The following is a 15,154-nucleotide window of genomic DNA, read 5'->3' as shown; positions in this document are numbered from 1 at the left end:
TATTTACTAACCTGTTTTCTGGCGCATTTGCAATGTCAAACTTGACACGTGCATGGCTTTGGCAATGGAAAAGGATTTTATCTCCTGTTTTTTAGCAGGTTTTTTGAGAGTTTGAGTTTAAAAACCTGCATATACATGCTTATTTTGGGGGGAAAAGGTTAAAAGGGCCAGTGTCAGGAAATATGCATCAACTTATCCACCTTCACCTGTGGCTCTTCCTTTTTTATCTTCATAGAATAATCCATCTGATATTCACAAAATCCACCTCAGCAGCACATCTGAGATACAGTTTTGGAAATGTCTGTCCTCTTGAAGTATGGATGGTTCATACTGGAAATGTTAAAATGCCACAAGCTGTACATTTTAACAAGGATGCCGTGTTACCAAATAAACTAAAAATACATCATAATCTGTCCAGAGTTACATATTTCCTGAAAGTGTCTATTCGCTTTATAAAAGGTACCTTGTATCTCTGTTTTTGACTACTTCAGGATGTTGGCTACCAGCACGGCAAGTTGCTATTTACTGGCTGGGCCCGAGGTGACATCATCGAGAACATGCTAAGGGACCACCGCTCAGCCGACTACAACGACAGCAAGAGAACTGACGTGAGAGAAAAGCAGACACACCACAAATGATGTGAAATGTCATTATTAAAAGTTATTACATCAGTATATAATAACAATTCCTTGTCCCGTAGTCCTGCACGTGTACGGGAGCAGACTTTACTGACCTTGCAGAGATTGTATCCAGGATAGAGCCAGTGCAAAGCTACGTATCTGCAGAAGGTAAAAAGATCACTTCATTATTTTTAACTATGAATAATTCCTGTGATTAAAGTCATTTTTACACGGCCTGCACGTGTCATGCTAAAAGTCCTTGTTGCAGCAGTCTCCTTCTATAGATGTACAGCTTCCCCTCAAGATCATGTCTGATTTAATCAGTGTCATAAATAAGAACTCGCAGCTTCGACCTGTCTTTTTTATTGAAATACAATAGGAGAGGTCCCTGATATTTTATGGGTTCTATCTAAACCTCTTGGGTCAGTCACACAATAAATTATCTCTGTAATATCTCCTCTATATCTTACCATTCAGCGGAGGAGTCAGACTGTCTGACAGAATACGAGGAAGATGGGATGGACACTGTGAGAGAGGAGGAGGGGGAGGAAGAGGAGGAAGAGGCAGAGGACCCTGAGGACCAGTCCCCCGGAGAGTGGGTCCAGAATGGAGTCTTTCAGACTGTAAGCATACGTAAATGGAAAATGTGGTGTTACTGATTCATGTTAAATACAGTTCCTTCTTCAACGTCAGTGTTTCTCTTATCAGTTACCTTCACTGAGTCATGGTGGGCCACAGACTTGTTTATAGTGCCACAGTGATCCCTGGCCTCATTTTTCCTGACATGGAAATTTTTCCAAAGACTTTCTTCCAGTGATATTTACAGGGTTTTAATTCTGGAGAAATGGAGAGCACTGTTATCAGATCTATTTAAAAAAATCTGTATTGGAAGATATCCTTTGCCTGATAGCAGACAGAATTGTCAACTAATTTGCCTCCATCTCCAGCTTCAGACAGTATTATTTTTTCCACTTTAACTGGTTTCCCTAGGGGAGAGTTTAATTTTTCCTCAACAATCACTAGAGATACACATATCCGCCTCAATTTAACCGCGTTTTAAGTCCACACTGATTCGTAGTCATGCCAACATACTTGTTTTGCCTGGGGTTTTGAGAGTGAAGCTGAGCAAAGGGGAGACACATTACAATGCTGCAATATTGATAAGACATGTTGATTTAGAACAGCCTCGATTTCCGTGTCTCTCTTGTCTTTAATGCTTACCATTGTTGATCTTACTGCTCACTGGTTTGGGTGCAGCGCTTGACAACAGCTTGACATGAGCGTTCGTCCCGCCTGTGGCGCTGATGGGCTAATTGTTAGTCCCCCCACTGTAATCATTGGTTGTTTTTTTATATCAACCAATAGTTTGATGGCAGACAAATTAGTCAACTCAGACTTGATGGAGTGGCTGGATTCAGAGGTCTGGATATCCTGAGTTGAAGTGATAGAATCTGGAGAGAAGTTGGATTTGGAGATCCCCACATAAATACATTAAGTCTAATGCATGCAGGGTGGTTAGCCTACAGTAGATGACCTTGGTGGGTAAAAGGAACTTACTGTTGAACTGCAGAGTTTAGCATTGCTGTTGATCCCAAGAATTGCATAAAAAGTGTACATATGTATGTTTTGTACTCATTAGCTTATTTAGCTTACGCCTGGAATGTAACTAGTTTTTCCAATTGTCCCGCAACTATATTTCCAGGAAATGGGAAATAGTTTGGATGTGTATTACTAGGGTAGTTGACATTAGTGAAACCTTTAGATTCCAGCTTTACTGAAGAGGTGAAAACAACTCTCCTTTCTCTCACTCTTTTTCTGCAGGATGAGGAGAAATCTGTGCGACAACGCAGGAAACTCACCAGTGACTCCAACACCTCCGAAGTCTCTGACTGCTGACAGAGGGCCACGGAGGAATAGAGGGAGAGACGCGAGAACAAGGGCCAAAATACGGGTCCAAAAACTGTCACAGCTAAAGACTTGGGACGAGGCCACACACAGCCCCTGCAACTTCTGAAACTCTTCTGGAAAACTGTTTTCCTGCAGGAAATTGCTGTTCATGCTCGAAACTGTCGAACCTTCTTTGCATCAAGTGACTTCCTTCCTCACTCTCACGCTCTTCACGTTTGACACCACCATCAAAAATGAATATGTACGTTCTCGAATAGGACCCATTCCCACTCAGCAGATTCTCTCATCACTTTCACACCAAACTGAGCTATTGCCAGAATCCCTGCCTGCCAACTCCCAAACCTGCCAAAACAGGGACTCCCACAGTAACCAACACAACAAAAGAGGGACGCCTAAAACTTTCAATTCACTCTCCTGTTCCTCAGTTTCAGATAGCCAGAAGGACCCCCGTCTGTGTCTCTCAATCTTTACGTATGCCCGTACATCTTCATTGCACTCCATTAGCGTATTACATGGTTCTTTAATTTCATGTGTGCGCTTGATGGGATGCGTGTGTATATGTTGACTGCTGTGATTTGTTGAAATAGTAGCAGGACACAGAAGGAGAGTGAGAATTACACATACTAGAGCTCTAGATAGCAAGAGTTATGTAAGTTTAGTGTTAGATGTCAAGTAGAGAGTCAGCAAAGGGAATCTGTAGAAGGAATAGATGTCAGTGTAGGCGCCAAAGTAGACTTTATGTTGACTGAACAGAGTTGGACCAGTGTTAGAAAGCAGAACAAGGATGAGTAAAACCAGGAGACATTTAAAGAGAGTTGTGACATTAAGTGTGTGGATGCAAGAAAAAAAAAAAAGATGGACCAGTGTGTAAAGTTTTAATTTAATTTATTTACAATTCACTCAGAGTAGAGTAGAGGAAGCTTGGTGCGCTGTAGGTGAACTGAACAGATGATGGTGCAAAATATGTCATGAAAACCACGAATGAATGAAATGATTTCACTGAGTGGATGACTTTGTGTTTGTGTGCTTGAGACTAGGTGTTTTGTTTGAACTGATGCCAGATAAAGACGTTGCCTTTTCAACCACTGTTGGATCCACTCACAGTGACTGTAGAGAAGAGAGACACTACACAACAAACCAATGTGTGCCCGCTTCTGCTTGAAAAAGGTCACACATTCAGTACTCGAGGTTCCTGTGTATAATGGACAATACGTTGTTGATGTCTGAGACTGTACAGAAATTTCAAAACCTTGCCAACAAATTATTGTCAAATAATGTACAGAAACCCTTAGTACTCCTTTACTTCAAATAGGCAGAATTCACCTCATGTAACTATTAACACGTAATTACATGGACCTCTTGTAGATTGTAACAAGATTCCATTATAATATACACAATGTTGATATTCATATATGTATATGAGGTGGAAATTTGTAAGTTTATGCTTTGCTGCAAAACAACGGAACCTACGCATAAAAAATAGTTTCTTCTTTTACAATTAATTTTGTTTTATTTATATGTGTTAACTACTGGCTTTTTAAAAAAACTTTTTTTTTTTAATTTAGGGTTGGGAGGGCGGTGTCTTATTTTAATTAACTTGGCTTTAGCTGTTTTGCACTGAAATATTTGAAGTATTCCTTGCTCAGAAGATGTTTGGTTTAATAATAGCCAACCTTGAGATGCCAAGGGAATCTGAAGAATAAAAAACAGAGACGATAATTTAATATACATACTGGGAAAATAAATATAATATGCAGTATTTCATGTAGCATCTGAGTTTTTCTTTCTTTCTGTCTGTCATCTTTGTGTGTTTATGTTGTCACAAAGCTGACAAACCTGCAGACGGGACGTTGGTTCTCAACTCCAAAGTCAATATTTGAGGCACATGATGCTTTTCCAGAAACTCCACATGTTGGCTCTTACTGTGAAACCACATGCTGTTAGTCTTATTAGAGATACTTAATGGTTTTATACATCAGCATCAAAGAATAAAACAAACCATATTTGTAGTTAGTTGTAGTCTTCTGTATTGTTCTTATTTGGGTCGTGACTAGATACTCGATTTTCAAAACTCTCATAGGCTCATAGAAATCAAGATTTTATGTTACAGAATCATTATTATTTTTAAGCACTATTTTCAGGTAATTTCCTTGTTTGTTTTGTTGTTTTTTACTAATGTTTCCTTTCTTTTTTGGCAATTTTTCAGGAAATGGTTGGTTAATTTTTTCTAATTTCTTGCAAATTTTGGGGTCGTTTTTTACGTAACTCATTGCGAGCCTCCCATGTGTTTGAAAGAAATCAAGCCAATATAATCAGGTTTCAAAGGGCAAAACTAAGTTGGTTTCGAGTATTATGAAGTTGTTTTTTCTTCCGATAAAGATGCATTTTTGGTTTTTGAGCACTGCTAAACAAAGACACAATGTTAAGGTGTTTTATAGCTAAAATTTAAGATTAATGTCAGTTTTGGAAGCTACAACTCCTTGTTTTTGTTTGTGTTTTTTGACAAACCACTGCTTGTCATTTATGTAATTAATAACAATAAAACAAAACTAGAAAATTTGAGAGGAAATTTTGGCGGGTGCCTCCTCCTGCACCAGGTGCTAACTAGGTATTCATAGCACTAGCTACATGTGTACATGTACACATTTACTATTTTTGTAAAAGTAGTACAATGTTGTTCAGTGTTTAGAGATAGCTAAACATAATACTGACAGCAGCAATGCAGCGTGAGAAAGATGTTTACAAATATTCGTTCATAAATACTTGTGTGGGGGGGGCACAAGTGGGCCATTAATTACTAAGTGACATCTTTGTGTTGGAGAACACACACACACACACACACCAACATGTCTCTGTGTTTGTGTGTTAGTGGCCCTTGCTATGGTAGTTTATGCCCCACCTGTGCCTGAGGGACATGTTTTTTTTTTTTTTTTTATGTCAGGACGGATAGCAGTTTAAAGTTTTAGTGGAAGATTAAGAATAAGAATAAAAATAAAAGTAAGTATGACGAATAATACTAACTGCACGACAAGTAAATGAGGGGCCACTTGTGATGCCTGTCTGGGGCCAAAAGTGTATACAAGTGTGCCCTGATAAGTGCCTGCACTGACGAATAGGTTCAGGCACCCAAACAATAATCTACAGTCATGCTCTGTGGTGAGTTTAGCTAAATTACAACGACAGTCCTGCAGATTTATAATCATACAACATGCAACCATGCTATGCTAACAATAGCAAGGTTTCTGATCGGGTGACATGGCGGCGCCAGAAAAGTTAGCGTAGAAGAAGAAAATAGGAACCAGTCGGGCGGCGTGATGCTGCAGAGAGCGCACGTTTTCTGTTGAGATCGCGATAAAGAGTACATCGACGGAGTGTTGAAGTTTAGTTTCTGCGTGCTCATTTATTGATCTAAATTGTGTGAAAGCAGCAGAGGTCAGTGCACGGTGTTTTGAACAACTAAAGAAGACCGGAGCGACGCTGCGGGTGACGGAGAGGAGCAGCAGCCGAAAGCTAGCCGAGCTAACCTGTGTTTCAGGTAAGATCTGCAACTTTTCTGGAGCTGACATGCAGCTTTTAGCCAATGTGGACCCTAAAACTGATGATTTAAGTAGTACCTGTGCCGTGGCAAGGTATTTAATACCTCAGCTGCGCGTGTTAACTTGGTAACACTCGCTAATAGGCACTAAACTAAAGGTACCCAATTTCATGACAAACTAAAACCACAAAGGTGAACCTGATGGTGGCGCTAGAGGTGAGTGTCAGCTGCAGCACCTGCAGACAAACGGTGCCAAACAGCGATTTGATGATTATATTGACTCTAACTGCTGTTTAAAAGTCTCACAGGTCAGTTAAGCACCAAAATGTAATTTATGATATTAAATGTACTTAAGTATTGAAAAGTAAATGTTGTTTATAAAAAAGCAAATGGTCAGAATTTCTTAGAATTATGAAGTTTACTTCTTTGTCACATAAATCACCTTAGAAATTGAGCCAACGTTACACTTGAATTAAAACTAGTGTTTTTTTAAATTTTATTTTTCCAATAACTGTATAGACCAAAATCCAGTCTTTCCTTCTCTCCCATTCCTTCATTTATCAATGCTCCTTTCATCTGATCCCTCCTTATTTTATAGGCTATGTAGTCTAACCAAAGTGCTGAGGGGAAATGTACTGGAGTAAAAACTATACATTTTATTTAGGAAATGTAGTTAAGTGAAAGTAAAAGTTGACAGAAATATAAAAACTCAAGGGAAGTACAGATACTCCTAAAAATACTTATGAACTATAGTTAAGTATAATTACTCTGTTGCATTACACCACTGGTCAGCAGGACTCGTCTTCTGAACACCTTGTCAGTTGTTGAGATGTTTCAGTCTGCAACAAACTAAGAAACCGACACACAGCCACTGCTGATTGTGTACCTGTGAGGTAATGTTGATAAACCGCTGTCAGTCTTTAGATAACGACGACACCTGAATGAGCTCACAGCTTTTCTGATCATTATTAGTGTTTATTTCCATTAGAGGAAACCTAACCTCTGAACGTCCGTGTGACGCAGCTTTATCTGACTGACACTGCTTTCCTTTGACCTATATGGAAATCTTTCTGTAATGGGTAAATAGGCTTATGTAAATCATGCTTAAGCCATTGATAATACCGTAAAAACAGGTTTATCTGTCTGACGTACTGCTTTTTAAAAAAAAATATTTAGTTATTATTAAATAATTATTATTTTATTTTTATTTTTTTTATTTGTTTTACCTAATATAGAGTTTTAACAGAATTACGATGGAAATATTCCAGTAATTATGCTGTAACTCAAGGTCAATGGATAAGCACTCAGAATAACAATAACTCCGATATATATGTTGACATCAACCAGCATCTTTAAAACTAAACTACAGATATGTCATGTATATTTTTCAAGTTCATTATGGTCTCATTAGGAAGTTTCCGTCATGTCCAAACTTAAAAAGTATTAAGCTATTTGTTGAAGTTGTTTTCATCAAGATGTTTTCATGTTGCTGTTCATTGTGCACAATAGATTTTTTTCTGCTAAGGTTCTTGTTTTTCCACACTTAAAAAAATATCTGCTGGTGATAGAGCTTTCTCTGCCACCAAAAACAGCTAAACTGTAATTATCTATTCAAAACTAGGGTTCATTTTAACTAACAACAATACCTTCAATTTGCAAGTGACAAAAACTTGTATTTTACTGAGAAATTATTGTGTAAACATAAAAAGCTAACAAATATCTTTTTAGTGTACCGCATATGTGTACTTCCTGTTCCATTTCCAAAGAAGCATCTTTAGGCTAAATTATTTTGCTCAGCGCTAAAAATAAATCCTTGTTGCCAACAACACACCATGAAGACATTTTTGCAAATGCATTTTTATGTAAAGCACAAATCAACACAGTGAAAATTATTTGATGGTCGTACTGAAGAGATAACATATCTTAAGACAGAGGCATATCTAGAATGTAAGTGTCTTAAAAACTAGAACATTTATCTGAAATTTAAAATTCACATTTGAATGATGAGTTATCTCTAGTTTTTATGACAGGAAATATGGCTGTTTTCTGTGCATGTCATCTGTTTGGGTTTGAATTCGTACAGGGGAATAGGAATATACATTTTTATTAGGACATCACAAAGTAGTGGTGTCAAAGTTTATCCGTAAGAATTGCACGGCTAGGACTCCACAGTCACCAAACATCAGCTAAAAATGGAAAATGCACAACTAAAATTAAAACAAGATTATCTCTTTTAGTGTGCATTTCATGTTAAAGTAAACATGACAGAGTCAAACTAGGCTGGACAGCTGATCTTTAAGGGATTCAGTAAGTTTCATGTAAGATTCTTCAAATTTCTTGTTTGCAGCAGTGCTGAACCAGTTTGTGATCCTTAACTCCTTCTGTAGTTTGTTGACTTTGCTTTAACGTTTTGTTAGAGTTTGAAATGTGTCTGTTCAGAACATGGCAGCTTATGTTGGTAATTGTCATTTTTGTGCTGGTTTATAGTTTTAACATTTAGTGAAGCGGCTGTTGGATTTGGTGAAGGCAGCTGTATTTCACCACTGTGTTTTTGAGTTTAGCCCCTGTATTGCATGTCCTTATATGGTTGACTTGCCTGGAGCAACATTTTGCGTCCTATTTTGTGCTGCTTGTCATGATATGAGTTGATTTGAAGAAACAGACATGAAACAGACCCCCCCCCCCCGAAAAAAAAAAACCTCAAGCAAGTTGAGGTAGACTAAATATTACTTTCCATCACATTTTTTGTGCTTTCCTGAGTAACGCAAGGATGTACTTATCTAGTATGTAATATTGATTACACTTTTAACCCTTCATCATTACTCTTGTTGTCACTGTATAACCTTGACTGAGGTCGAGGTCAGTTGTATCTAACTGACTTTCCGACCTGCAGATAAGGACAGTACACCTGACTATGACTCCATTTCTATTTGAACTTCATCTTAACAACTGTAACATGACCAGAGCTAATCTGCACACACTCTGCAGCAGAACTGTAGCAGAAATTTAACAGAAACATATGAATATAACACATATGGCAGGTCTGACTGCTGTTCAACAAATCCACTTTTTTACTGACAAAATCCTCTATTTGTACTATATTTGAAGATTGTTTGCATTTAGCTATGAAAAGAGCGATAAAGCACACTACAAACACTAGCACACTACTGTAGCATTCACAGGCTTTTCAGATAAGTGCAGCTGTCAAGGCTGACAGAAAAAAAGCAGGTGCATTTATTCTGTCCGACGTGAGATTATTTAGTCCAACCACTGGAGCGACAGAGTGGAGGGTTTAAAGTCATGAGGCTCTGAATCTCACACTGTTAATGATATAGACCCTAAAGAAGTGAAAGACGTCATTGTTGCATGCTAAACAAAGAACCAATCAAAGTTTAGAAACTGCTTTTGTTTATAACATGAATATAGGGAAACTCATTCTTTTTTTTAAATCATTAATATTAAGGAAATATGTTAATAAAGTGGCATTTTATACAAACATGCATATACTGTAGTTTTGTAAAAAAAAAAAAAAAACACTAAGCTTTTATATTGAATATTACATAGCTTTTATCCAAAAGTCAAGTCAGTGTTACATTTAGTCATTCTTCTTTATTGTTAAAGAAAATATTTATAAGATCCAGCATCTAAAAAAGCACACAGACTATAAAAATATCCAGTGAGCTTGTTGCTTGAACATAAAAACAAGCATGTGATGCATTGCCTAATCTTATCAATAGTTATGCTTCACACCAGTGTCTACAAAGGAAGGCTATTACTTATGTGGTCATATTTTCCCTCGTGTGGGCAGTTGGTAAAAAATACAGAGAAGCAAGTGGCGTGAGAACAGCCAGCTGTGAGCAGGTATATATGGAGGTGTGCATCGTCCGCTGAGACCAGAGCGCGCACAGGTTTAACCCGTCGGACTCCTAGAGCTTGTCAACATGAACTTCCTCACTGTGCTGTCCTGCCTCGGCCTGGTGCTGGTTGCTGCTGCCGCCCAGAAAAACCGAAACCCTGCGGTGAGTATTGACACACCTGTTAATGACCACAGACCACATAAAAAATGCCATTTTTTATGTCAGTTTGTAAAGCAGGACTTCAAGCGAAAGAAAGCAAGGTGAAGAAAGTTTAGGCAGTTGCTGAGAATAGAAATGATACAATTTCTATATGACAATGTTGCTGTAAGAGGCCAAAAAAAAACCCCAAGAAAATCATACACGGATAGTTTTATTGTCATTGTCACATGGTGTTTACCTCTTTTACAATACTGATACACGAGCAGCAGCTAGATATTAATGTTTTGTATTTTCCAATGTTTTGGAGGAATTTGTTTCATTTTTTGGAGTTTAGTTGGCTTCGGAAGATACAAATCAAATATATTTAGTTTACTGCTTCCTGTAACCGCGGTCACCTAATTATTGTATAATGGGTTTTTGAATAGTTAGTTTTATTCACCAGCAAATGCACATTAGGCCGATAAAGTTCTTGTTTAATCTGTCTTAATATTACCTACAAGTCACAGCCTATTATTATTGTTACTGTTGTTATTATTATTATTGGTGGCAGTAATAGTGGTAGTTATAGTAGCAATAAATGATACAGAAGAGCCAGATTATAGACATGCTTTATCAGTTCATTTTCAGTTCATGCTACTGTGTGCTATCTCATTTCATATCACTAAAAGAAATGATTTCTGCAGCATTTTGATTTTTTCTCCCACAGTTTCTCCAATGCTGATGAGTGGCGGCTTCACCATCGTGAGTGTGCTCATATGCTGCAACACATATAAACCTCCCTCACGTATAATCGCTCTTGGACGGGCCTGTGTCAAGTGATCTCTGTCTTTCCCTTCACTCCCTGCTCTCTGTCCCTTTTCTAGATGGATGACAGTGGACTCTACATGTCCACAGGAACAATAAGCTACGATGCTTTTGGTCAGAGGATGCGAGTTAGAAACTACGAGTTAGTTGGCAATCACACTTCTTCTATGGATCAGCTGATGCTTTTCAAAGAGGTAAGTGACCGAATGTGCAGATTAATTTGTGAACTAGGAATTTTACTGATGTCCTTGAATTCCCTTTTTCTCCAGCATCAGCATCAGCATATATAAACACTGTTTTGCAGTACAGTCAGTGTCCCATGACCATGAATGATGGATTTTACTCCTAACAATGACAAATAATAGATGTAGTGAATAAATGCAGTATATTCTTTCACCTGATTCTGTTGAGTTGCAAAAGTCTGGGGCTGTTCATTAAATATTCAGGATGCTCAGGCTGGTGATTCCACACCACTGATATTGCTTTTAGCCGATAGCAGTTTGGCTTATAGCCATGCCTGTTGTAGCTGCTAATGGTATTATGTCAGTAGGTTGAAATATTGCCATTATTACAACATGAATTTTTTTATCATATTAAAAATGATACTGGTATTATCATGGATTACATGATATGGTACACCCCTAATCTCCAGCTTAAGTATAAAACATACAATGTTATAATGTCTAATTTTGTAGTTTCTGCATTTTCTCACATGCGGTGATGCTGCCTCCTGTTAGCAATTTTCTTGTTACTACCAACTGACAATGACAATGATGGAAAAAAAACAGAAATCGACAATAAAAAAACTTTTACACATTTTTAACAATATATAGAAACTAGTGCTTCCCCTCAATCAGAATTTTCAGAGACGACTCAGGAAAGGACAGCATTCATAATTTTTCTTTGTCCTTTCAGAAAGTCTATTATGAGATCGACTGGAGCAGATTTTCTTGCAAGAAGAAACCACTGAATGTTTCCTTCGTTCCCATGCAAGTTCCCTCTGATGCTCAGCTAATGGGTCAGGTTTTCATGGGCTCCTCCTCCTCTTTTGGAATGGGTGTGCTGTCCAACACCTGGTATGGAGCACTGCCACAGAACGGTAAGAGAAACACTGTATTATAAAAAAAAAGTCTGGTTTTATTTTGGCAAGACCTGAGGGGATGATAGCTCTTAATACAATTTACCATGTCACTGATTGGACTGACTCTGGTGGACTCTATGATGAAAGGCTGTGATGCAGGCAGACAGCTTGCTGCACAAAGCAGGATGAGGGCACTACGATTACAGATCAAAACTTTAAATGCAAACAATATCTCAGGTATCCGACCGAATGTGGTAAACAATTCATATTTATCACTGGGCTGCCGTATTTACCTAACACACTTGCAGTAAGACCATAATTTATTCAGATATAAATTGTTTTCATTGTTTATTCCTTTCTTTATTTATATTGTAAGTTAGTTATTGTATTAACCACCAGCACTGCGGGGACAGCTGTGGCTGGAAGCATTGTGTTTTTGGGTTGTCTATTTGTCACACTCTCAGAATACTTTACCTCAAGAACGCCTTGAAGGGATTTAATTACATCTGGCAGAAACCTCCACCTTGAATCAAGGATGAATAGATTTAATTTAGAGGTCAAAGGTCAGGGCTACTTTGACTTCACATCTGTCTCATTCTTGTGAATGCGATACCTCAGGAATGTCTGAAGGAAATTTCAGTACATCTGGCACAAATGTCCATTGGCAGTCAAGGATAAACTAATGTTTTTGTTAGTTTTTTTAGTTAGCAAATTCACACACACTGCAAAAGAAATGTTGTGTTGGTAACTAAATCTCTGTTTGCCTGCTGAACGTCTAGTCAATGAGACATTGCAATAAAGGTGTTTCTTTTTCAAGTTAGACATTGTGCAGGAGGATGTCTACAAAACTGTGTCTTACTAATCCTCCTCCTACGCACCTGTTTTGAAATAAACATGCATTTTTTTTGTAATGTCTGTGACCCAACTGTTTAAATATTACCACAAAACATTTTCTTTGTGTGTAGCACGTGTGCAAGTACGGAAGAGGAAATTCCGACTTGTACAATTTAAAAGCATATAATGTTTTGTGCAGCACTATGTGAGATCCTCACATGTGACTTATGCTTCATGTCATCAGGAATGTATTCATTTGTCTTCACTGAGATTGGCTGCATCCCTATGACCATGTCTGTCTACACTCCATCAACTGGATGGGCCATGATCAGGTGAGAACCAGAGCGGACAAAACCACAGGAGAGCATTTAGACAGCTCCTACTTAAAGCCTCGAGTTCGGCATTTCGGCTGTCGCAGTCTTGGATTTTTGAAGCCAGACAGAAAGGATCTGTTTTAAGAAATTAATAAATATTATTTCTGACTGGGTGACAAGTTCTCCAACCACGTGTCACCAGTCAATTCTCACATATCAACACTTTTTAAAACGTGAGAATTAGGGAATGATTGGCCAAAATTTGGAATCAAATCTAAGACCGTACAGTATTTTCTGCCATGAACCAAAGTTTAAAACACAAGTGTTGCAACATGGCACACTGTGCTAAATGCTGTCCTCTGTTCCTTATTCATGATGTCATTTTCCTGCTCCATCTCAACGTCAAATAGTCAGTAACGATTCTTCAAAAAAATATGTTTTTGTTTACATTTCAGCACCTTTAACTGGGTGTTGGGCAACACAGACCCCATGGACTACAGCCCTCCTTTCTTCTGTGCCAAGGCCAAGCTGGAGGAAACCGAGACCCCAGATACTTTCTTTACTGCCATGCAGTCTCTGGCCAAGAAGACCAAGAACCAGCAGTAAACATCTGGAGCATTTCACCAAGAAAATCACTAATACTGCTCCTGTCAGGACAGCAGAGCGAAATTTGAACCACGTGATCCAGTAATCATCATAGTATGGAATTCTGTTGAGTGAAACATGATTTCCAATTTTGTTTGACCTGTCGAGTTACCAGACAACACAACGAGTCACAGGAATGTATGTGTAAGAAACATTTAATACAGTCTCGACATGAGGGTAAAACCCACACGTTATCCATTGGTACTGCATGTTAAAAGGAATTGCAAGACAGTATGAGAAGATCCAGATCCAGACTATCAGAGTGAAAAGTGGAGAAACACAAAGAGAACTAAGTAAAATAGACCTTTCAGTAACGACTTTTGTTGCTGTATGCCTTCTGTGTTTTCTGTCTTTGTCATCCTCTTCAATAAAATCAGTTTAAAGCAGGGCATAATACTGTACTTCTTTGGAGTTTGGATAAGTGTCCAAGAAATAACAGGAAAAACAAAATAGAGCAGAACAAAAGGACGAAGGGGAAGTGTTAATGTTTAGTCCATATCAGACATGTTTTCCACACTGAGCCATGAAGCATATCTGTGGCACAATAATCATCATGTCACCAACACAAATGACAACAAGTTCAGGCCGAGTAGATGTCTTCAAAAAGTGAACTGACTTATTTTGAAATGTATATGTTTATGAGAGTTGCTTTTGGTTGACAAAAGATGTCAATGTTTTTGCTGTCCCTAAAAGCAAATTTCAGTTGGTCGTTGTAAAAATAAACACTGTACATCTGTTTTTGAGGGAAGCCTTTTTCTGTTAGAGGAAGATGGGAAAAAAATTCTAAAAGGTTGGGACTAATAAATATGAAATTTGCTAATGGTAGGCCAGAATTATGAGTCGTAAAGTCAGAGGATACACACTAGAAACATTGGAAAGATCCTTTTTTTCATAGCTCAAGTGAAACTTTCATACATTTCATTCCACATACATATATTGCAGCTGTATTGCAGATGAGTGGGTTTGCTGCATTGATAAAAAAAGAAAGACTGTCCTCCCAAGAAGTCATCTGTATATTGGTTAGTAATGACTCTCAAAAAGTAAACCTTTGCTTCTTCTACAGAACCTTGGACTTTGGCATTAGGCACCAAACCCCCACTGTCCTGCATCCCTCGTCCCCTCTGTAAAAGAGCGAAACTGAGAGCCCAAATACCATCTCTGGCAAGGCAGACCAGTCAAGTGGTGTAAACATCTGGCTACCCATCAGTATGATGGGAGCTAATACTGCACCTTTTAGCGCAGCAGAATGACATTTATCTCACATTTATTTCACAAAATAATTTAACCTGATGAGATATAAAGGCAGCAGCATATTATTTTTAAGTTCATATGAGCTGGTCCTGTGGAGTTTAGATTGCCGTTTGTTAATGTCAATTGATTTTAACAAATGGCAATCG

General features: G+C 38.1%; 1 protein-coding gene, 1 long non-coding RNA gene and 1 pseudogene across 5 annotated transcripts in view; all 3 read left to right on the top strand.

Annotated features, from left to right (window-relative positions):
• Positions 1-4,287, top strand: part of pnpla6 (patatin-like phospholipase domain containing 6) — a 39,306-nt gene extending 35,019 nt beyond the window's left edge. For all 4 annotated transcript variants that reach the window (XM_042484721.1, XM_042484719.1, XM_042484720.1 and 1 more), the window contains 4 exons: positions 492-608; positions 701-788; positions 1,098-1,243; positions 2,442-4,287. In XM_042484721.1, the coding sequence (XP_042340655.1) occupies positions 492-608; positions 701-788; positions 1,098-1,243; positions 2,442-2,516 (426 nt within the window). In that variant the 3' untranslated portion in view covers positions 2,517-4,287. The remainder of the gene's footprint in view (positions 1-491; positions 609-700; positions 789-1,097; positions 1,244-2,441) is intronic.
• A 1,567-nt stretch (positions 4,288-5,854) lies between these two features.
• Positions 5,855-15,154, top strand: part of LOC121942624 — a 60,241-nt gene continuing 50,941 nt past the window's right edge. The window contains exon 1 of the long non-coding RNA XR_006105815.1: positions 5,855-6,063. This is a non-coding gene — a long non-coding RNA (uncharacterized LOC121942624). The remainder of the gene's footprint in view (positions 6,064-15,154) is intronic.
• LOC121942623 lies at positions 9,963-14,148 on the top strand (annotated as a pseudogene).

This window comes from Plectropomus leopardus, chromosome 4 (assembly GCF_008729295.1).
Source record: "Plectropomus leopardus isolate mb chromosome 4, YSFRI_Pleo_2.0, whole genome shotgun sequence".
Taxonomy (NCBI): Eukaryota; Metazoa; Chordata; class Actinopteri; order Perciformes; family Serranidae; genus Plectropomus; species Plectropomus leopardus.
Note: the sequence above shows the minus strand (reverse complement) of the source record. Positions and strands in the feature narration are given on the sequence as shown.